At 43.8% G+C, this 24,121-nt stretch overlaps 1 protein-coding gene across 1 annotated transcript; it reads left to right on the top strand.

Annotated features, from left to right (window-relative positions):
• The first annotated feature begins 550 nt into the window (after positions 1–550).
• LOC136522240 (tetraspanin-8-like) lies at positions 551–3,581 on the top strand. The gene is made up of 2 exons (XM_066516045.1): positions 551–1,101; positions 3,033–3,581. Exons 1-2 carry the CDS (start codon positions 598–600, stop codon positions 3,339–3,341), a joined length of 813 nt encoding a protein of 270 aa, XP_066372142.1. The 5' UTR covers positions 551–597; the 3' UTR covers positions 3,342–3,581.
• The last annotated feature ends 20,540 nt before the right edge of the window (positions 3,582–24,121 follow it).

Below are 24,121 nucleotides of genomic sequence, written 5' to 3'. Positions count from 1 at the left end.
CCTTGGGGATAGCTTGGAAAGTTCCTTTTTCAATCTTATACAAACTACTCTTAGGCCACGTTTATTTGCGCCGAGTTGCTACAGTACCATTTTGTTTTTATTTGGTAATAATTGTCCAATTGTTGACTAATTAGGTTCAAAATGTTCGTCTCGCAAAGTACAACCAAACTGTGCAATTAGTTTTTGATTTCGTCAACATTTAGTACTCCATGCATGTACCACAAGTTTGATGTGACGGAGAATCTTCTTTTTGCATAGTGTCAAATTCTGAAATTTGAAGGAACTAAACACCCCCTTATATAATTGGATCCATATCCATGCAAAGCAATCCACAAGCTTTCCATCCAATAGCCCCACCTCCTGCAGAAATCTCCCTCAAAGAGAACCGGACAAAAAGGAAGAAAGCCAAAAAGGGAGCCTCCTTTCCAAGTTCAAAATTCGAAATCTCCTAGAGAAACCGAAACCACCATCTCATAAAAACCACCCACCGTCATCGCCGCACAGGCGCACGCCTTCCTCGCCGCGGACCAACTCCCAAACCCCACCCCACCCAGGCCCCACCCCAAGAGCCGAACGCGAGCAGCGGCGGCGGCCGCCATGGTGCGGTGCAGCAACGGCCTGCTGGGCCTCCTGAACGCGGGCGTGCTGGTCCTCGCGGTCGTCGCGCTGGGGGGCGGCGCGTGGCTCAGCCACCGCGCGTCCACCACCGACTGCGAGCGGTTCCTGGAGCGGCCCGTCATCGCGCTGGGGGTGCTCCTCCTCGTGCTCTCCCTCGCGGGCCTCGCGGGGGCGCTCTGCCGCGCCTCCTGCCTCCTCTGGCTCTACCTCCTCGCGCTCCTCCTCCTCATCCTGCTCCTCTTCGCCTTCACCGTCTTCGCGTTCGTCGTAACCAACCGCGGCGCCGGGTGGGTCGTCTCCGGCAGGGGGTACAAGGAGTACCGCCTCGGGGACTACTCCACCTGGCTGCAGAGGAGGGTCGAGAACTCGCAGAACTGGGCCAAGATCCGCAGCTGCCTCCAGGACGGTAAGGTCTGCCAGAAGCTCGCGTCCAGGAAGGAGACGGTCGCCCAGTTCGTCAACAGCAACCTCTCCCCGATCCAGGTACATACACCGATTGCCTAGTTCTCCACGTTCTAAGTATTCCTGGATTGTTGAATTTGTACCGAATTGCTGATCCTGTTCTGCATTCCACTTTCGGTGGAGGAAGTTTATCTTAAACAGTTTGCCTCTAATGATTAGGTTTTTTTTGGTAGATTCATTCGATTTATCATAGATCTCATCAATCATCATAATCCTGTAGATTTCGCGTCATTTGCGGAGAAACGTGTGAACGTTGATTTCAAGTTCTTCTGTTAGAGTTTACAAGGTTATAATGATGGGCGACTGGCATATCTGTTAGTGCACATGGAGTTGGTACTGTTCGGTGAATTTTGCCTAGGACCCCTACAAGAATAGTTTAGATTCCATTTTTCACAAGTTTGAACATGTACCCCCATGATTCATATGCTGCATTGTTAATTAATTTGTCAGTTCCACTTGCATTATCTTTGAGCGTGGCTGCAGTTGCTTGCCTTTAGATACATGAAGCAGTTTCTGAGTGCATTGGGCCGTTATGCCAATTTGTTGGTAAAGAATATAAAAGTTTTCATGGCAGTGACCAATGAGTTGATGTTTCTTGATGAATCTATGCCATGGGCATTTCAGTTTGGGCAAACTGTACCCCCACTACTCATATGCTGCGTTGTCGATTAATTCCCTAGTTCCTCTTCAATTATCATTGAGTGTGGCTGTAGTTATTTGGCTATAGATTCAGATAGCAAATTCTGATTGTATTGCATGGCTATACCAGTTGGTTGGTAAAGATCAATCAAGTCTTTAGATAGTGACTAATAAATTGATGTTTCTGGTAAATCTATGCGACTGAATTTCATTGATGTTTCTGGTAAATCTATGCGACTGAATTTCATCGCACGTCCATGTAATACATTTTCTGATGAAGCAAGAGCAATGTGATATAGTTCCATAAAAATCACTGCCTTGGTGAATGGTCATTTGTTCTTTTGCATCTGGGGCGCACGTTGTTCTTCTGAAGAAATTTGTATGGTCCTTGTACTGATTGTAAACTCGACTTGGATACCAAACTCCAAGTTATAATTGTAGTACCTCTTTTTTATATCTCTGAGGATGGTAAAAAGCTCTCTTCTGAAATTTTATACATCTGGCATTTGTCTATTAATGAGATATGATGACTTGCTGAATTTAGTCTTCCTTTTCTGAAGGATGTTTGCTTTAGATTGCCATGTTATCTTTTGTGAATTACCAATAAATGATGATGACTTTTGAATTTTGATTGACCTTCCTTATCAGTACCATAATATGTAGACCCCTCCCTGTGTTTAATTGCAGTCCACTGGTGCTACACTTAATTTGGCCTTCATAAGTACATGTACTGATTACTATCTGCAACTGTATGGTGTACTGCTAGTTACAATACCTCTTATATGGTGTTCTGCCATTTATGGTTATATTGTAAGCTGTTGCACTACAACGTAGGGGTATCATACTATTGGTTTGTGCAGCAGGTGTGCTTTTACATGCAGACCATCATCTTGTTTAAATAATTGAAATGTGTCTACTTCAGCCTTGACTTCATGAGCCAAATGTTCACTAAATATAGGAGTTCTTTGAGTTTTGTCTGCAACCTTGGAAATGTTGCTCTGTATGATAGTGTTTTTGTCTGAGCTGTTAGCCGACATTTGGAATTCTAATTTAGTAATTTCTATGTCTTTCCTGCAATGTCCCTCCATTGACAATTCCCTTGCGAATGTGTAGCTGAATAATATATCATTGATGTTTTCATTCTTGTAATTTACTAAATCCAACATAGCCTGTTAACCTTGCCATATGATCACTTCACAGCCATGAGCAATATTATACTCCACCCAGTTGAAACATTTTGCTTGAACTTTACACATTTTCATTCCATAAAGAAACTGATTTCTATGCAGCTAATAAACCTATCTTATGTCCAGTCTGGATGCTGCAAGCCACCAACAGGTTGCAACTTCACCTACCAGAGCGAGACTGTCTGGATCAAGCCCGCTGGCTTCAACACTACAACTGATGACCCCGACTGCACCACATGGTCGAACGACCAGACCGTGCTCTGCTACGACTGCATGGCCTGCAAGGCAGGCGTGCTCGCCAACCTGAAGAACGACTGGAAGAAGATCGCCACTGTCAACATCATCTTCCTGATATTCCTCATCGTCGTCTACTCCGTCGGGTGCTGCGCGTTCAGGAACAATCGGCAGGACAACTCGTACCCGGCCTGGAAATGAGGTGCGCGTGGCAATGTATAGGTTGTTTAGGCTATGACGCTATGTGCCTGTGTTTCGGTGAGCTCGGTTCGCTCCTGTGTCTAGCAAGCTACCATATGTATTGATGTGTCCGGGTCATGTCACTAGTTGATCCTGTTTTGCCCGCGAACGCATGATGATACTGTCCGAGGGCTGTTATCGAGATATGTCAAAAATTTAGTCATGTTCCGTGGCTGCTTATATTGAATTTTAATGCTTAAACTCTTCTACTTAATACAATTATACATAAAATTTTTACGTATTCGAGAAAAAAATTTAACGCTTGTGTTCGGATATGCACTGCTGAAAACTTCATGGATTCGTGCAGGAAATCATTGCCGACTTTGCTGAAATTTCATCGAAAAAAGTACCTTTAAACTGCAGGGAGCCAGGGGCAATGCTTGTCGAAAACTCGAAACAATTAGGATGCTACTCGCTTGCAGATACAAAGGCTTTGTACTTCTGATGAGATTGGAGCATGCTTGACAAACTTGAAGCTATGTAGCATACACCGACACCGGACTTTATGTTTACACTTGGACACAACAGCGTAGAATACGATTATTTTAAGAAAGAAAAAAAAAAAGATAAACTTGAAGCTATGTAGCATACACCGACACCGGACTTTATGTTTACACTTGGACACAACAGCGTAGAATACGATTATTTTAAGAAAGAAAAAAAAAGATAAAAAGAAAAGCTATAATTTGGTTGACCTTTGCCGCTGGGTACCAGTATTCAGATTGAGGCATCCACATGTGCCATCTCCCAGTTCGTCTCGTGGAGTACCGTGCTGGAGTCAACCCAAGAGCGAGCTGGATGGAGAAGAACTGAAGAAGACTAGAGCAGTTTGTACTTGTACCAACAATGAGAGGACTGTTTATTAAAAAAAACAATTAGGGGACTGAATGAAGTCTATAAAACTGTTGAAGTGTTGGTGTCACACGCAGGGTATCCATGATTCAATGGACGATAGGTAAATTTTGTGTTACAACGATGAAAATATGGAACTGATGAAACGTGTTACGTGTTGATGGTATGTTAATTAGGACTGATAGTGGGTTAGGTTTTCAAGTGAGTATATATTGGACGGGTGAGAATTGGCTTATATTTTCAATGGGATAGTTTTTTTTTAGGGGATTCAATGGGATAATTGAGTTGGATTTAATAGAAAATTGGGTTGGGTTGTTGTTGGACTGGACTCTCTTTTTTATTTGTTCGGATCGAATGGGTTCATTCCATGGGTTGGTGTTGGTTTTTTTTTTAATAATTTGTATAGAGTAAAATTCTCTAGCCGCCCTTAGACTTGTTTGTCTATGTCATCCGGTCCCTAAGCTTGGAATTTGTCCGTTTAAATCCTCAAACTTGTTTGGATGTGTTATTTCGGTCCCTAATTTTGTAAATCGTCCGTTTAGGTCCTCAAACTTAATCGACTGTGTGTCTAGGGCCTCGTACAGAGCCGCCACCGCTCCTCACTCCGCCGCCGCCACATCTAGGGCCCATCTCCTTCCTCTCCGGTGCGTCTGTCGGAGACAAGAAGGGGACGGGACCCATCCTTTTCCCCCCGTAGTTTTCTATCTAGTTGATTAGGGTTTCGTCCAATAAATCTTCCGGCGAAATCAGATGATTTTCGGTCGGCGTCATGTTTCCTGCAATGACTTCGGTGATTGCCACGACGAGATCGTCGTTTGAAAGGTCCTTGTTTGGTTTTGGTAATTGAGTGACAACCTTAGGTGGACTAATGTGTTTAAGTGAGATACACATGTGATTAGTCCACAGGTACATGTGTGTGAGCAACATATGCCATGACGGTGATGATGGCTCAAAGATGTTGTAAAGCTCACACATGTGATGATGAAGGAGCTTATTGCACATGAGACATGACATTGAGTCATGTGATCAAGGTGGAGAAGATCAAGACATGACTTGGCTTGATGGACCGGTTGCAAGCGTGAAGGGCAAGTCGGAGGCTTTGGAGTGATGGACCGTGTGGCGGTGAAGCTTGAGCAAGACTTGCGAAGGCAACGGTGAAAAGCAAGTGAAGTCAAGATCGATGAACCAATACGGTCACGTGATGATATGAAGTGGATCATATTGAAGGGGACCGTGACGCCTAAGAGGGGGGTGAATTAGGCGACTTAAAAATCTACTTCTAAACTATGGCCTCTTTTTCGCAAAACCTATGCAAAAGATAAACTATCTAAATGTGCAACTATGATTTTGCTAGTGTGTTGCTATCTCTACCGCAAAAGGAGTAATACAATCAATGTAAATGCGGAAGCTAAAGAGCAAGGAAGACATATGCAAACTCCCGTCGATGACTCCGGAATTTTTACCGAGGTATCAAGAAGCGCGCAAGCTTCCCCCTAATCCTCGTTGGAGCCCCTCGCAAGGAATCCCTCGCAAGGGCCAAGCTCCCGGTCGAGTAACTCCGTGGATAGCCTCGGGCCTTCCCCACGCGCAAGTGGGTCTCCGACGTGCCTTCCGGCAAGCCTCTCCCGGATGCTCCCCACCGTATTCACTATCAAGCTTCCGGCCAAAACACCGTGGGCCTTGTTCCCTCCGGTACACGGTGGCGGCCACACCACAAACACTGTTGGTGTGATCTCACAAGACTACAAGCCCCTCCGATGTACAACAATGGTGCGCGCAAGCATCAAGTGGTAAGAGGTATGCAAACCTCACTAAACACTAGGCATAAACCTAGAGCAAGCGCATAAGCGGTGGTCTAATCAACCTAAGCACTTCGTAAAGCACCTATGCTAATCACCTAATAAATCACTAAGCACTATGCATGTGGAGATCACTAAAATGGTGTATCAACACCCTTGGTATGTTTCATCAGCTCCACTTGCTTATTTGGCCGGTTGGGGGTTGTATTTATAAGCCTCACTGAGAAAGTAGCCGTTGGGGACAAAATCCCGCTTTTCTGCTATTGACCGGACCCTAATCACGTCCTGACCGGACACGTCCGATCGTCCCAACCGTTAGAGCCGCGATCAACTAATCGGACGCTACAGCGTCTGGTCACATGCCACCGGATGCGTCCGGTCGCATTTTCGCCGCTCTGGAACCTCTCTGTACTCGATCGGACGTTGTTGTCCCATGTCCGGTCAGTTTGCCTCCAGCGTCCAATCAATGCTGAATGTGTTGTCGGACTGATGAATAGTGCCATCGGTGCATCCGATTGTTTTGCTTATTCAGCGTCCGGTCGCTGCTGCTGACGCCTACTGTAGTCGAGTCACTGATCGGAGTGTCCGGTCACTTTCCTCCAGCGTCCGGTCCATTGTCTGGTCACTTCTGTGAGCTTGTTTCTTCGCGATCTTGCGTGTGGCTTGGTTCCTATCTTCGTGCTTGGACTTTGCTTGATATCTTGGGTCTTCTCTTGTGCTCCTAAGGTCTTGCTTAAGGTGTTGATCATCGGATCATCATGTTGCCTTTGTCCAAGTCACGTCTTGCATCCTATTGAACTACAAAACAATCACTTGCAAATTTATTAGTCTAATTTGGTTGCGTTGGTCATCAAACACTAAAATCCAAAGTAAATGGGCCTAGGGTCCATTTTCCTTACACATATCATTTGGTGATTGGTTGGTGCTTGTGTTGCATCAACAATGGAGGAGATGGAATGGAATGTGCAAGGCAAAGGTATAACCTAGGGCATTTCATTTCACCGGTCATAGGTGTGTAGAGAAGTTTATGACCGGGTTTAGGATAGATGGCCGTACTATCAAGAGGGGCAAACTTGTTTACATATCGGTCATCTAGTGTCACTCGAGTGATCTAACTTTGCATCATTGCTAGGATCGAGTGGTGCGGCAAGTTGAGTGGTTAACTCCTTGAAAATATTTGTGAAAAGCTAACACACGTGCACAAGATGTTGTACACTTGGTGGTGTTGGCACATTTGCAAAGGAGAAGAAGTTGGTGAAGAAAAGGAGTTGAATGCGCTGGTCACGGGGTGACCAGACGCGTCTGATATGAGTACCGGACGCGTCCGATACTGTGTTAGGTGCAATGTTCCTGACGTGACCAGACACGTCTGATATCAATACCAGACGTGTCCGGTATTCTAGCCAGGCGCGGGCAGAGTTGCCGAGGTGACCGGACTTTAGCTCAGTGGAGTGACTGGACGCTAACGAGTTACTGTTCAATGTCAGGTCAAAGTGATATAGCCCAAAGTAGGATTGCAGAGAGCGACTGGATGTGTCCGGTGTGAACCAGCAAGTCTTAGGTTTTCAGCGCAATAATTGATCGAACGCTGGGAGTGACCATACGTGTCTGGTCGACCTAGAGCGGCTCTAGGAGCTCTCTGGAGTCGACTAGATACTACGTCTCCCGCCTCTAGTCGTTTTCTAACGGTGCGTCTGATGCATCGCGTCAGAGCGTGTCAGAGAGGGCCGTTGGGCGGCAATAGTTACTTCATTTGAATGGGACACGTGGCGGTCAAGCAGTGACCGGACGTGTCCGGTCGCCACACGTGTCCGGTGCACATGACCTATGCATCCGGTCGTCCCAAAAAATGCCCAGTAAAGGGGTAACGACTATTTTAGCCCGTGGAGCTATAAATAGAAGTGTTGGTCGGCCTTTGGCCGATAGCTGAGCACACTAGAGCCTTGATGACTTATGTGGTGGTGCTTGGGAGCCCTCTAACTCACTCTAGCTTGATAGTGTTCATCCGATCGAGTGAGTGAGCGATTCTAGTGCGATTGCATTGTGAGGTTGCATCGAGTGACACTAGGTGATTGAATTGCCAGCCGGTGGTGCTTGTTACTCTTGGAGGTTGCCACCTCCTAGATGGCTTGTGCGGTGCTCCAGAGAAGAGCTTTGTGAGGGGCATTGTGCTCGCCCCGTGGGAGCCATGAAGAGCAACTCTAGTAGAGCGAGACGCGAAGGGCGACAGGTGGTCCGGCCGAGTCAAGTGCTAGAGCTTGTGGTAAGCACTCCACGTGGGAGAGTGTGACTTGTGGGTCACCACTAGCAAGAGGACCGGTGACAACCTTGGAGCTTGTCTCAACAAGGACTAGCGTGTTGGCAAGCACATGAACCTCGAGATAAAAATTGTCGTGTCATCCTTGTATTCCCCTTGGTTTGCATCCTCGTTGCACAAGCATGTATTTACATTTCATATACATTGTGCTTGTGTAGTTGCTCTTGTAATTAGTTAGCTTGTGTAGCTCACTAGTTACCTTCTTGCTTGTGTAGCATAGAAGTAGCTCCCTTACGTGGCTAATTTGGTATGTGTAACCTTGTTAGTCACATTGCTTAGTTTGTGTAGCTAAGTATTTGTGCTCTCTAATTGGGCATTGGTTGCCTTATTATTAAGCATTGCTAGTGCGCCTAGGGGCTTTGTGCTTTAGCTTATTAGCATGTGTAGGAGCTCCCTCATTGCTTGAAGTACTAGTGGCATAGGTTTGTGTGACCTTGCTTCTAAAATTGGTTACGTGAGCTCTAGCTAGCCCAGCACCTTTGTTGTCTAATTAGGATCTTTATAAGGTGCTTGTGAACTTCGATATAGGGGTGTAGTCTTGGCTAGACCAATAGTTTTAATTCCACATTTGTTTCGGTTAGCCGGCGCGATTAAATTTAAGAAAGGACTATTCACCCCCCTCTAGTCCACCATCTAGACCCTACAAGTGGTATCGGAGTAAGGTCTCTTATTTGTGGTCTTTACCGACCCGAGAGGATGGCATCTAGTGGGATAGATGTTTGTGAGACACATATTTTTGATGGCACAAACTTTGCACTTTGGAAAAATCACATGCTTGATCATTTTCGTGCAAAGGGACCTAAGTTTTGGTGGATTGTCACTAGTGGTCTCACCCATGTCTTGGATCAGAGAAATCTCACCAAAGCTCAAAGAGTTCTCTATGAACTTGATGCACATACTTGTTGTTATCTAATGGATGCTTTGAGCTTTGATTTAATGAAAAGGATAAACTATGTGGGAACCGCTCGTGAGATATGGGAATCAATCAAGTACACCTTCGGTGATTCCTCCACATGGGATGATGGCAAGTTCAAGAAGGAGGAACCCAAGGATGAGGTGCATGAGTGTGTTGAGCTTGACCACAATTTGGTGATTGTGGAAGATTGCTCCACCTCATGGTCAAGTGATGATGATGTTGATCATACCACAAGATCACTTGACAAGATTGATGATGATGCCACAAGTGATGCCAATGATGATGTTACTCCATGCACACTTGATGGTGATAATGATGGATCATGCTCGGGCTATGATAATGATGTTTCTTCAAGCTCTCCAACTACATCACATTGCTTCATGTCATAAGGTGACACTAAGGTATCTAATGCAAATGTGATTGATCTTGATTCATATGAGGAGCTTCTAGATAGATATGGTTGCATGATCAGAGCTTTAGAAAAGAGATGGCTAAAACCGAGAAATTGAAAAATGAAAACTCTTTTCTAAAAAACACATGTGAACAACAAAAGCATCTACTTTATGTTACTACTTGTTCACATGAGGAGCTAAAATTGGCTCATGAGGAACTTAGTGTTACTCATGATAACTTGGTACAAGACTATGCTTTTCTCACTAAGGAGCTTTCCAATGGAAAAACTAAAACTAGTGAGAGCTCATCACATGGGTAAATTGATCAATCACATATTATTGCTAACCCTTGTGATGTAGGCAAGAAGCATGTATCCACCTCTTGTGATGATTTATTAGAAATGCCATGTTCTTCACATATAGATGCTTGTTCTACTTCTATGTCTTGTGAGACTAACCTTTTGAAGGAGAACAATAAGCTCAAAAATGAAGTGAAGAATTTGAGCAACAAGTTAGAGAGGTGCTACAACTCTCAAGTAACCTTTGAGCATATGTTGAAGACTCAAAGAAACTTTGATGACAAGAGTGGTGTCGTCTTCAAGACTAGCAAAGTCAACCATCAAGAAAGCCACAATGACATGAGTGGCATTGGCTTCAACAAGAGCAAGATCAAGGGAAAGAGATGGGGCAAGAGAAGATATAAAAGAGAGATGAAGAAGCAAGAACAAGAGAAGCTCTCTCATTTCATGTGCTTCAAATGCTATGAAGTGAGACATCTTGCAAATGGTTGCCCCAATGAAGAGAAGCTCAAATTGATGAAGGAAGAAGAGAGGCTAAAGCATGTCAAGTGCTTCAAGTGCCGCACATGGGGTCATCTCACCTCTATGTGCCCAACCAAGCAATGGTGAAGCAACAAATGAAGCCTCAACTAAAGCCTCAAGTTGAGCCAAAAGCTAAACTCCAAGTTTAAGTCAAGATCAACCATCAAGATGGTGATTTGGGGATGAAGAAGAAGAAGACAAGAACAGGTGGTAAAGACAGAGCAAGTCATCCAAGTCCTAATCAAGATGCCAAGATGATGAGCAAGAATCAAGATGAAAAGAAAGATTATGCTCACATCAAGTGCTTCAAGTGCAAAGATATGTGACACTTTGCCTCAAAGTGTTCTACCAAGCTTGATAAGAATATTCAAGCAAAAGAGAAGAGGCAAGGCAATGAGAAGCAACACATGAGCAAGGAAGAGAAGGCTCAATCAAAGAGAGTTTGCTACTCATGCCGGAAAAGGGGACACATGGCACATTCATGTCCCCTAGGTAACACTCCTAAGTCTATTTCAATTAATGATGATTCTATGCTTAGGAAGGATGGTAATGGTACCTCTATGGTTGCTATTGCAAAACACCACGCTATTCATATTAATGCTTTGCCTAAGTATGTTGCTCCTAACTTGAGAGGATCAAAACTAGTTTGGGTACCATCAAAAAGTAGATGATTGATTGTAGGTACCATCGACATTGGAGACTTGATTCAATTGATTTCTTATTGATCATCATATGTTGAGTCAAGTTATGAAGTTTAGTGCACATCCAAACCCAATGCCAAGTGAAAATTGAGTGAAATCCAAAGTGCTATCAACATACAAGTGTCATATTCAAGTTGTGGTGATTTATTGGATTATTTGATGGCTTGCAAAAATACTTGAGTTAAAGCTTGCTAATTGGATGATCATAAGCTAACCAAGGTATATCTCTTGTTGATCATTTCATTTGGCTACATATGAGTTGATTGAATTGGATAAATATACAATGTTGCTTGCTATATGATGATTGAATGGATTAAATGCTTAGTGATCAAGTTTGGATTGATATGAATGGATATGTTCATGAGACTACCTTTAGTAAGTGGATTGAATGGATTTATATCTTGTGAAAATATTCAAACAAGTTGGTTTCAAGTTTGATTCACATTTGATGAAGTATAGCTCAAGTGATTCAAATCTGTCCTATATTGAAAATCTAAGTGAGCTATGATCTTAGCCATGTTTGAGTGATCAAAACTTATTGGATTGACATAAAAATTGGTGTACATGCTCTAGACTTATGGTATAAGATTATGTACAAATTTTATGAGAATTGGATAAGAGATGCTTCAGTTTTGGAGAGGATCTTGTTAGCTATAGTGCAGCAGGTTTCAGCATGTAACAGTGGTGGAAGAATTGAAATCTGGTAGCAATATAGAATTCAAATAAATCTCAAAATTTCATAGCTTCTAGATAACTTAGTGAATCACATCTCCACCAAATTTTGTGGTATTTGGATAAGTGCTTTGGGAGATATGCATTTTTCTTTGAAGAATACAGAATCTGCCAGAAAAGTGACAATTATTGGATTTATTTGGAGTCACTTTGATTGAAAGGTCCTCAAGTTGGAATCATATTTATAAGTGATTGAGGCACCTAAGTTTAGTTTTGAGATGATCTAGAAGCATGACAAGCAAAGAGTACAAGGCCATTTGATTGTGGAGAGTACTTTGCACATATTTGGTACTCAAATTGAAAGATCAAGATCAAACTCAAGATGAAGATAAAGTTTAAGTTATAGTGACTATTAGAAATCATTTGGTAGAAAAAAAGAACTTAAAATAAGGAATCAAGGTTACTCATCAAGTTAAGTCCATCACTTGGATCAATCAATCAAGTTATTTTAAGTGAGTATCAAGAATGGTTCTTTGGAGAGATGTCACTTCTCTCTAAGTGTAGGGGCTTGCCGTCTATGTGTAGGTAAACCAAGTGTGGTACTTAGAAGGCTAACATGTAAGTGGTGATCCGAGGGACATTTGAGATGCTTAGTTGAAGCAATCAAAAGGGTTGATCAAGAAAAGCAAGCAACACCCAAAAGAGAGCTAGTCATGGCAATTCAAGTGGTATTCCAAATAGTTCTCTCATGCAAGCATTGATCAAAAGATGAAGCAAGTTAACCACAACAAGATAGTGCACTTGATCATAAGTGGTATTCATTTCATATGGGTGAAGAATGGAATTCAAAATTGTATCTATTGGTCTTCACCAAGCTTATAATTGGACTTCACATTGCTATTGGAGTAATAAATTGGAATCTATGCAACTATCCTCTACTCCAACATAGCAAAGGATCATTGTAATGTGCATGATCATTTCATCCCTTACTAGTATGCGATTAGTGCATATAGTACATGCTTTATAGGATCATGCATAACAAATGAAATGTTTAAATTCATAGCCTACCACTATTGCTTGAATGCTTAGTTGATCTAGTGGTTAGTATATGAATTTGTTCATGAGCTAGTGAACCCAAGTACTTGATTTAATTTGGATTGCTAACAAGTGACAAGTACAACATTGGTAAGATAACCCTTGTAAGAGGTGTGAAGAAGCTTGTTATTGTTTCAAACCGGACTTGGAAGCTTAGGCAAATCAATTTAGTCAAGTAAAAATTAGAAGCTCATGATAAGGAAAAAGAGTACAAGCACAAGACAATAATGCAAATGGATATCTAGTTTCTTTGTTTCAAGTGGTATCTAGACTCAAGTATTTCATCAAAAATTCACAAGTGATGTCTAGATCAACTCATAAGTGATATCCTACAAGTGGTACTCATGAAGATAACAAAAGTTCAAGAAATATTCTTTATTGATAAATCCAACAAGTGGTTCCATACTAGAAAATTCTTTCAAGTGGTATTACATTTGTAAGGAAAATGGACCCTAGGCCCATTTACTTTGGATTTTGGTGTTTGATGACCAACACAACCAAGTTGGACTAATGAATTTGCAAGTGATTGTTTTGTAGTTCAATAGGGTGCAAGACGTGACTTGGGCAAAGGTGACGTGATGATCCGATGATCAACACCATAAGCAAGACCCTAGGAGCACAAGAGAAGACCCAAGATATCAAGCAAAGTCCAAGCACAAAGATAGGAACCAAGCCACACGCAAGATCACGAAGAAACGAGCCCATAGAGGTGACCGGACGCTGGACCGGACGCTGGCAGAAGCGACTGGATGCTGGAGGAAAGCAATCGGATGCTTCGATCAAGAGGCTTGGCAAATAGGCATCAGCAGCAGCGACCGAACGCTGGATCGGACGCTGGTGGCAAACTGACCAGATGTAGGACAGTAGTGTCCGATCAAGTATAGAGAGGTTCTAGAGCGGCGAAATTGCGATCGGACACGTCTAGTGGCAAGTGACCGGACGCTGGCAGCGTCTGATCAGTTGATCGCAGCTCTAACGGTCAGGATGACCAGACGCGTCCGATCAGGACGTGATCAGCGTCCGGTTAGTAGCAGAAAAGCAGGATTTCATCTCCAACGGCTATTTTCTCAGTGGGGCTTATAAATACAACCCCCAACCGGCCAAATGGAATGTGTGGAGCTGAGGAAACATATCAAGGGTGTTTGTACACTATTTTAGTCATCTCCACTTGCATAGTGCTTAGTGATTCATTAGGTGATTAGCGTAGGTGCTTTGCGAAGTGCTTAGGTTGATTAGACCACCGCTTATACGCTTGCTCTAGGTTTATGCCTAGTGTTTAGTGAGGTTTGCATACCTCTTACCACTCGGTGCTTGCGTATACCATTGTTGTACATCGAAGGGGCTTGTAGTCTTGCGAGATCACACCAACCACGTTTGTGGTGTGGCCGCCACCGTGTACCGAAGGGAACAAGGCCCGCGGCGTTTTGGCCGGAAGCTTGATAGTGAAGACGATGGGGAGCATCTGGGAGAGGCTTACCAGAAGGCATGTCAGAGACCCACTTGCACATGGGGAAGGCCTGAGGCTATCCATGGAGTTATCCGACCGGGAGCTTGGCCCTTGCAAGGGATTCCTTGCGAAGGGCTCCAACGAGGACTAGGGGGAAGCTTACGCGCTTCTCGATACCTCGGTAAAAATACTGAAGTCGTCGACAGGAGTTTGCATATCTCTATCTTGCTCTTTAGCTTCCACATTTATATTGATTGCATTACTCCTTTTGTGGTAGAGATAGCAACACACTAGCAAAACCATAGTTGCACATTTAGATAGTTTGTCTCTTGCATAGGTTTTGTTAAGGTTAGAAAAAGAGGCCATAGTTTAGAGTTAGATTTTTTTAAGTTGCCTAATTCACCCCCCTCTTAGGCGTCATGGTTTCTTCAATTGGTATCAGAGCTAGGTTGGCTCAATTTGGACCTTTGGCTTAACCGCCGTTGAGCCGACGCCATTTAGAGTGGTTAGGATGGATACCTCTAGGCCTCCACACTTTGACAGTACTAACTTCCCTTATTATAAAGCACACTTTGACAGTACTAACTTCCCTTATTATAAAGCTAGAATGGCTTGTTACCTTGAGGTGGTTGATTTAGGAGTTTAGAGAGTCACTCGTGATGGGATGAAACCCATTAAGAATCTCGATAAACCCACAAAGAGTGAAGAAAAGAAAATACATTTCAATGATAGAGCTAAGAATTGCTTGTTTGAATCTTTTAGCATGGATGTGTTTAACCAAATGTTCACTTTAAATACGGCACATGAAATTTGGTTAAAACTTCAAGAGCTCCATGATGGTACATCTAATGTCCGTGAGCAAAAACATTGTCTAGCTAAACAAAATTATGATTCTTTTACAATGAATGATGATGAGCTTGTTCATGATATGCATTCTCATTTAAATATAATTATCAAGGGGCTCCATTCAATAGGATTAACAAAGCTAGATGATGCGAATATTGTGAGGAAGATCATCTCCGTGCTTCCACAAAAGAAATATGTTAGCATCATCACCATCTTTCATAACATGGAGGACTTGAGCACCATGACCCCGACCATAGTCATTGGCAAGATAGTGGCATTTGAAATGTCACGCAAGATGGGTCAAGAAGAAGCTTCTTCATCAAGCAAAGACAAAGCTCTTGCATGTAGCGAGAAAAAGAAGATGAAGGGCAAGCAACTTGAGACAAGCTCAAGCTCAAGCTTCTCAAGTGAAGATGAAGAAGAAGATGAGGATGATGAAGATTCAAGTGATGATGATCAATCTTCCTCCTCCACCTTCGACATTGATGAAGAATCAATCAAACTTATCAACAAGGTGGAGAAGATGATCCAAAGGCTCAATGTCAAGGGTGTACCCATCCAAATCCAAGATATCATCTTCACAAATCAAAGAAATGAGCAAAGAAAGAGAGGATGCTATGGATGCAATGAGTTGGGGCACTTTGTGGAAATTTGTCCAAATAAGCCCACACCCAAGACAAAGAAGAAGGCATGCAAGAACCAAGCCCTCACGTCAATAAGGTCATGGGATGATTCTTCAAGTGAAGAAGAACACCATCACAAGAGACGAGGTCGCAAGCACTCATCATCAAGCTCTTCTCGTATGTGCCTTATGGCATGAGGTAATGAAAGCTCATCCTCTAGTAAGAGTGATAGTGATGATGAAATACCTTCTTATGATAAAATTATGCAACAAAATCTTAATTATGCTAAAGTTTGCACTAGTCAACAAAAGAAGCTCGGTAAATTAAAAGAAAAGCTAGATAATTCACAAGAATCATACAAAACTTTGCTTGAACAATATGAGAACTTTGCTAATCTAAATGTTGAACTATCTACTAAAATTGAGCAACTTGAGGCTAGTGCAACAAAAATTGCATGCACAATTAATGAAGAGCAACTTACAAAGAAAAATGAAAAATTAAAAGAAAAGTTAGCTAGCTCACAAGATGCTTATAAAAGTTTGCTTGCTAAAATGGAAACCATGTGCAAACATTGTGATGAGCTAACTAATAAAGTTGCTAAGCTTGAAGCCGTTAGTACAACTCCCACCAAGGCATCTAAAAAGAAAAGCTCTATCTTTAACATATCTAAAAAGGATGCATATACTTCTTGTAATGATTTATGTTTAGACTCATCTTTGTGCAACCAAGTTTGTGTTGAGAAAGTTGTTGTAGATACATGCACACAAGAGGTTGTAAAGGAGAATGAGCAACTCGAGCAAGAAGTAGCTCACCTCACCAAGGACTTGACTCAAGTGAAAGACAAGGCGAAGCAAGCCCAACTTCATCAAGATAACACCGTTAAGGGAGTGAAGAAGCTTGATGAAGGACAAACCGTGGTTTGCTACGTGTGCCACAAGGAAGGTCACAAGTCCTATGAGTACAAGGTGAAGAATGGGGGAGGAGCAAAGAGGAAAGAGAAGAAGCAAACTAGCAAGCTCTCCAACACCTACACCAACAGGGTGGACAAAAAGACCTCCACACCTTATCTCTTGAAGAAGAAGAAAAATGATAAGGTGGTGGCCATCAAGGTGAACAAGCAAGTCAACAATGGGGTCAAACGCTTTTGGGTGCCAAAGGAAATCATCTCCAATATGAAGAACACCAAGAAGGTTTGGATCCCAAAAGGGAAGTGAGAAGTCCAATGGACAGCGGGGAATTTGGAGACTTGGCAAAGTATGGGTGCATTTCATGGGGTGCATCATGATGGATAAAATCATTGCCAAGTGGGTTAGTGAATACTATGGACCCAAATTCCCCTTCCCATGTTAGGTAACTAGATTCAATTTCATTCAAGTAGTATCAATTTGCATTTCCTACAAGTGGTATTTCTTATAAATTGACATCTTTAAGCATCTAGTTACTCTTCATGCCTAGGTTTGCATTTGCATGCTTATATCTTTTGTCATGCATACACTAGGTATATCTTATGGTAGGCTTGCTCGGTTTCATTCTTAACCCTTGGAGCAAACCTACATGGTTTAAAATTGTTTAGGAGCACGACACATAGCTTATTTTTCAATTATTCATCTGATATGTGCCAAAGTCCAAATTGTAGATAATTTCTCTCGAATATCACTTTCGAAAATGATTCTCACATTCATGTGATGTCATCCTTCAAGTGGTATTTTTTATTATAAAATCAATGTGCATGTTTCCTACTAGTATTCCATATTTGTGTGCACAAATTTAGGGGGAGGTTACTCTACAAGTTGGATGCTTTGAGATTAACACCCATTTAAGTTTATCATGTGTGTAGTAGTCTCATTGTAAGGAAAATGGAGTCCCCAGAGTTAAGCATCATACTTCAAATATCCACCACCGATTGCAAGCGGTAGAAATCAAATTGGTTTCCACATGTGGTATTTCTAAACCTATATCATCATGTTGATTTTCTTTTGATATTTATATGCTTTCTCCATGCATTATATAGATTAAATTCCCTTGTGCAATAATTTGCCAATTATGCATATGCTTTGCCTTCTACCATATGTATGCATATTTTTAGGGGGAGCTTAATTTATATAATGTGATAGTCAAATTATATGACCTATTCCATTCTACTCACAAAGGTTCATAAAGTTTGACCCTCCCTTGTGCTACTAATGTCTTTCTTTTTGATGTTTGATTCCAAAGGGGGAGAATTTAGAGGACCAAAAACAAGCACTAATTTGTAGGACCAAAAGCTAGATCATAATAATTTACAAGTGGTAATGTCTACAAGTGGTGTCTACAAGTAGTAATGGTTCAAGAAAGGGAGGATAGTGGATTATGGATTGCCTGTGTAATAGGGAGAATTTGTAGGAAGCAAGGCTTAAATCCAAAATACCACATGGGGATATTTGCAAGGGCAAAATAAGTTTGTATATGGTATCCTTTAGTTTTACAAGTAGTATCTTTTAGCATCATATAATCTTGCTCCTTGCATTTCATCCTAGCAAGTAGGTAGTTTTTAAATTTCAAAATTCTATTATTTGCTTGCTTTGGTCGTGTTGTCATCAATCACCAAAAAGGGGGAGATTGTAAGGAAAATTGACCCTAGGCCCATTTACTTTGGATTTTGGTGTTTGATGACCAACACAACCAAGTTGGACTAATAAATTTGCAAGTGATTATTTTATAGTTCAATAGGGTGCAAGACATGACTTGGACAAAGGTGATGTGATGATCCGATGATCAACACCATAAGCAAGACCCTAGGAGCACAAGAGAAGACCCAAGATATCAAGCAAAGTCCAAGAATGAAGATAGGAACCATGCCGCACGCAAGATCACGAAGAAACAAGCTCATAGAGGTGACCGGACGCTGGACCGAACGCTGGCAGAAGCGACCGGACGCTGGAGGAAAGCAACCAGACGCTCCGATCAAGAGGCTCGGCAAATAGGCGTCAGCAGCAGCGACCGGACGTTGGACCGAACGCTGGCGGTAAACCGACTGGACGTAGGACAGCAGCGTCCGATCGAGTACAGAGAGGTTCCAGAGCGGTGAAGTTGCGACCGGACGCTGGCAGCGTCCGATCAGTTGATCGGAGCTCTAACGGTCGAGATGACCGGACGTGTTCGGTCAGGACGTGATCAGCGTCTGGTCAGTAGCAGAAAAGCAGGATTTCATCCCCAACGGCTATTTTCTCAATGGGGCTTATAAATACAACCCCCAACCAGCCAAATGGAATGTGTGGAGCTGAGGAAACATATCAAGGGTGTTTGTACACCATTTTAGTGATCTCCACTTTCATAGTGCTTAGTGATTCATTAGGTGATTAGCGTAGGTGGTTTGCGAAGTGCTTAGGTTGATTAGACCACTGCTTATGCGCTTGCTCTAGGTTTAGGCCTAGTGTTTAGTGAGGTTTGCATACCTCTTACCACTCGGTGCTTGCGCGTACCATTGTTGTACATCAGAGGGGCTTGTAGTCTTACGAGATCACACCAACCGTGTTTGTGGTGTGGCCGCCACCGTGTATCGGAGGGAACAAGGCCCGCGGTGTTTTGGCCAGAAGCTTGATAGTGAAGACGGCAGGGAGCATCCGAGAGAGGCTTGTCGGAAGGCACGTCGGAGACCCACTTGCGCATGGGGAAGGCCCAAGGCTATCCATGGAGTTACCCGACCGGGAGCTTGGCCCTTGCGAGGGATTCCTTGCGAGGGGCTCCAACAAGGACTAGGGGGAAGCTTGCGTGCTTCTCGATACCTCGATAAAAATACCAGAGTCATCGACGGGAGTTTGCATATCTCTAGCTTGCTCTTTAGCTTCCACATTTATATTGATTGTATTACTCCTTTTGTGGTAGAAGATAGCAACACACTAGCAAAACAATAGTTGCATATTTAGATAGTTTGTCTCTTGCATAGGTTTTGTTAAGGTTAGAAAAAGAGGCCATAGTTTAGAGTTAGATTTTTTTAAGTTGCCTAATTCACCCCCCCTCTTAGGCGTCATGGTTCCTTCAACATCTACATGTGGTATCAATCATGCAAGACGATGGTTCCACAAGTGATGCTCAACTTTAAGTGATCATCAAATAAAGAATGCATCCCTCACCTACAAGAGCTCAAGTTTATCAAATGGATGACCCATACTATGACATAGGGTGAGGTGTCCCATAAATTGGTATCAGGGTCGAAGATCCTATGTGTGGTATCTCAAGGGCTACAAGTGGTGTCATTCCAACAATCAAGTGATATCCATAAAAAATGGAAGATTCAAGCCTCAACCATCTACCCAAAATGCAAACCTTTGCATCAATGAGAAGCACACCTTTTATGGAAATTGATGACAAAGGGGGAGAGATTGTACAAAGATATGAAAGCTTAGGGAGAGATTGAGACAAAGAAGTAGATGTTGGACATATACATGGATAAAGAGGGAACAACATTGAGGAATTGAGAAGGATCAAAATTCTTGGACAAGAGAAGCACACAAGTAGGGGAAGCAAGCTCATGAACTTTGATTGATTGCATTTGATATGTGCATATTCATGTGCTTGCATTGCATTGCATAAGCTTTTAAATTCAATATGCATGCTTGTGTGATGTATGGTAGTTGTAGAATTTGAATGATGATTTGATAACTAACATACATAGGATGGTAGCTAGACTCATATTTTTACACGTGGTACTAGAATGTTGCTTATAATGTTGATCTCATGGGGTTTCTAGTGTTTTTGTTGTCTAGCTACTCATGATGCTAAGGATGGCGTTAAAAGTGCAACTCCGATTGGTATCACGCTTCAAAGGTTATTCTATACACCTTAGCATCACTTAGTAGTGATAACACTCCCACAAATTTCATATTTATGCATGTGTGCAAACTTAAAACTAAATCATTTGAGCACACATGTAGGGGGAGCTATCACTACCAAGTCGGGTTTTATGATGCTTATCTAAATCTTAACATAGAGCTTAAATGTTGGATAAGTGGCATAAAATCCAAATCAAGTTGGCAATTTACACTTGTGTGAAGTGCTAGCTTGAAATGAGCTTAATTTCCATATCTTTATAGAGTTGTCATCAATTACCAAAAAGGGGGAGATTGAAAGGTCCTTGTTTGGTTTTGGTAATTGAGTGACAACCTTAGGTGGACTAATGTGTTTAAGTGAGATACACAGGTGATTAGTCCACATGTACATGTGTGTGAGCAACATATGTCATGATGGTGATGATGACTCAAAGATGTTGTAAAGCTCACACAAGTGATGATGAAGGAGCTTATTGCACATGAGACATGACATGGAGTCATGTGATCAAAGTGGAGAAGATCAAGACATGACTTGGCTTCATGGACCGGTTGCAAGCGTGAAGGAAAAGTCGAAGGCTTTGGAGTGATGGACCATGTGGTGGTGAAGCTTGAGCAAGACTTAGCACCGATGGACGAAGGCAACGGTGAAAAGCAAGTGAAGTCAAGATCGATGAACCAATACAGCCACGTGATGATATGAAGTGGATCATATCATTTGGTGATTGGTTGGTGCATGTGTTGCATCAACAATGGAGGAGACAGAATGAAATGTGCAAGGCAAAGACATAACCTAGGGCATTTCATTTCACTGGTCATAGGTGTGTAGAGAAGTTTATGACTGGGTTTAGGATAGATGGCCGTACTATCAAGAGGGGCAAACTTGTTTGCATATCTATCGGTGTAGAAAGTGACCAACACGTAAATATTTGTAGTTTTGCCGTACGTTGTGATCGGATGTGGCCTAGCACTCAATGACACAGGGTTTATAATAGTTCAGGCAACATGCCCTACGTCTAGTTTGAGTCGGTCGGTGACTTTATTCCTGAGCCTAGGTGCTCAAAGTTTGCTATGGGGTTACAAACAAGAGGGAGAAAGATGGGGGGTGCAAGAGGTCCAGTCGGACTCCGGACCGAAGGGCCAAGAGTAACGGAAGCTCCTACGTGCGCTAAGTATTCGAGCGAGCGCTCTATGTAGCTTTAGAGTGTCTAAAGCTAGTAGAGGGTGAATTGATCGTTGTTTGTTTGAATCGTTTGAGTCCTCCCTTAGAGAGTTGTCGACGGATCGATCCCCTTTGTTGGTTGAGAGTGCATCCCCTTTTATAGATGAAGGAGGTGGCCTTACAAGCGAGAGAGAGAGAGAGTACGTATGCTACTAAGTCTTGTTGCCCATGTCGTTGGGTACAAGATGACGGTAGGCGCCCACAATATTGTTTGTGTCAGACACATGTGGGAGGTTTTACCGCATTCACCATGTATGGCAAATGACAGCGCCCACAACACTGTCAATGTCCAGAGGTATGTGGGGGGTTTTATCATGTTCGCCTGGTATGGGAATTGATGGCACCCACAACACTGTAGGGCAAATGTCGACGCCCACAACACTGCTTGGGTTCTGACATGCCTGGAAGGTTGTAGGGCACCCTTCTGACATGTTATGTTGGTACTGTCCTATAGGTGTATAGAGTACGGTCCTTGGTATTGCTTTTGACTTGAGTGTCCTGCTTTACTTGCTCTACCTATTTCCTAGATCCTTACCGAGCAGGCATCCCCAGTTGGTTGGTTCTAGTCGGCTTCGACTGTGCCAGTTAGAGAAGGATGTAAGCAGAGATTTAGTGTATCCCCGGTCGAAGATGCGGGTCGGAGTCAGAAGCGGTGTTGGCCAGGACTTTCGGTCAGAGAGGCGGGTTGGAGTCGGAAGTGAGCGACGTTCCTCCTTGGACAGGCCTTCCGGTCAGAGAGGCGGGTTAGAGTCGAAAGCGAGCGACGTTCCTCCTTAGCTAGGCCTTCTAGTCAGAGAGGTGGGCCAGAGTCAGAAGAGAGCATTGTTCCTCCTCGGCCAGGCCTTCCGGTCAGAGAGACGGGCCAGAGTCAGAAGCGGGCGCCGTTCCTCCTTGGCCAGGCCTTCTGGTCGGAGATTGGATCACCCTTCTAGCCTGTCGTTAGGTATTTGGGCCAGCCCAGGAGTTGCACGTCATTCTCAATATCGTCTGTTGGGTAGAGCTTTTTGCTAGGAAGCAGGTCCATGAGGGACCCCGGGGTTATGAACCCGACAGGAGCCCCCGAGCCCTTGGGCGATTCAGGTAGAATCGTCTAGGGGATTTTTGTCTTGACAGCGGGTGCGCGCGATCGCACCCCCCGGGTGTAGCCCCCGAGCCCTTGGACGATTCGGTAGAATCGTCTGGGGTTTTTTTGTGTTGCCAGCGGGGGAATTTTTTGTTTCGATAGCGGGTGCACGCGAGGGCACCCACGGGTGTAGCCCCCGAGCGATCCAAGCAGAATCGCTTGGGGGTTTTGTCAGCGGGCGTGAGTGTGTGCTCTTTGGTGGGCGTAGCCTCCTTTTTCTAGTTTCTGACCCATCATTTCTAGGAGCGTGGTCCTAGGTGTTTGGTCATGGCCAAGGGACTGGGCGAGATAGAGGCATCAACTAGGGCGTCGGGCGCACTGAGGGTTCGAGCGAGTTGGAGTCAGGGATCCAGGGATCGGGTGGGTCGGTGTCGCCAACCAAGGCGTCGGGCGTGCCAAGGGATAGCCAAGAGACTAGGTGAGATGGACTCGCAGACTCAGGCATCAGGCATAGCCGAGGGATAGCCAAGGGATCGGGCAAGATGGACTCATAGACCTAGGCATCGGGCGTGCCGAGGGATCGGGCGAGTTAGAGTCATGGATCCAGGCGTCGGGCACGCTGATGGATCGGGTGAGTCAGAGTCATGGATCTAGATGTCAGGCATGTCGAGGGATCGAGCGAGTCAGAGTCACGAATCCCGGTGTAGCCGAGGTCGTGCCGAGGTGTTGGGCATGCCGAGGGATCAGGCGAGACAGAGTCGTGGACCCAGGCATCAGGCATGCTAAGGGATCGGGCGAGTCATAGTTGCGGATCCAGGCATCGAGCACGCCGATGGATAAGGCGAGTTAGAGTCATGGATCCAGACGTCATGCATGCTGAGGGATCGGGTGAGTCAGAGTCATAGATCCATGCATCGGGCGCACTGAGGGATCAGGCGAGTTAGAGTCGTGGATCCAGACATTGGGCGCACCAAGGGATCGAGCAAGTCAGAGTCGTGGATCTAGACGTCGGGCACACCGAGGGATTGGGTGAGTTAGAGTCATGGATCCAGGTGTCGGGTGCACTGAGGGATCAGGCGAGTCGGAGTCATGGATCTAGATGTCGGGCGTGCCGAGGGATCGGGCGAGTCAGAGTCGTGGATCTAGGCATCGGGCGTGTCGAGGGATTGA

This window comes from Miscanthus floridulus, chromosome 18 (assembly GCF_019320115.1).
Source record: "Miscanthus floridulus cultivar M001 chromosome 18, ASM1932011v1, whole genome shotgun sequence".
NCBI lineage: Eukaryota > Viridiplantae > Streptophyta > Magnoliopsida > Poales > Poaceae > Miscanthus > Miscanthus floridulus.
The sequence above is the reverse complement of the archived record's forward strand: the minus strand, read 5'-3'. Positions and strand labels throughout refer to the sequence as shown.

What these genes read in the sequence shown, in the direction of transcription:
- LOC136522240 (XM_066516045.1), top strand. Translation starts at nt 598, where the DNA reads ATGGTGCGGTGCAGCAACGGCCTGCTGGGCCTCCTGAACGCGGGCGTG. An exon ending in GCAACCTCTCCCCGATCCAG is followed by an intron (nt 1,102 to 3,032) that starts GTACATACACCG and finishes TCTTATGTCCAG; the next exon opens with TCTGGATGCTGCAAGCCACC.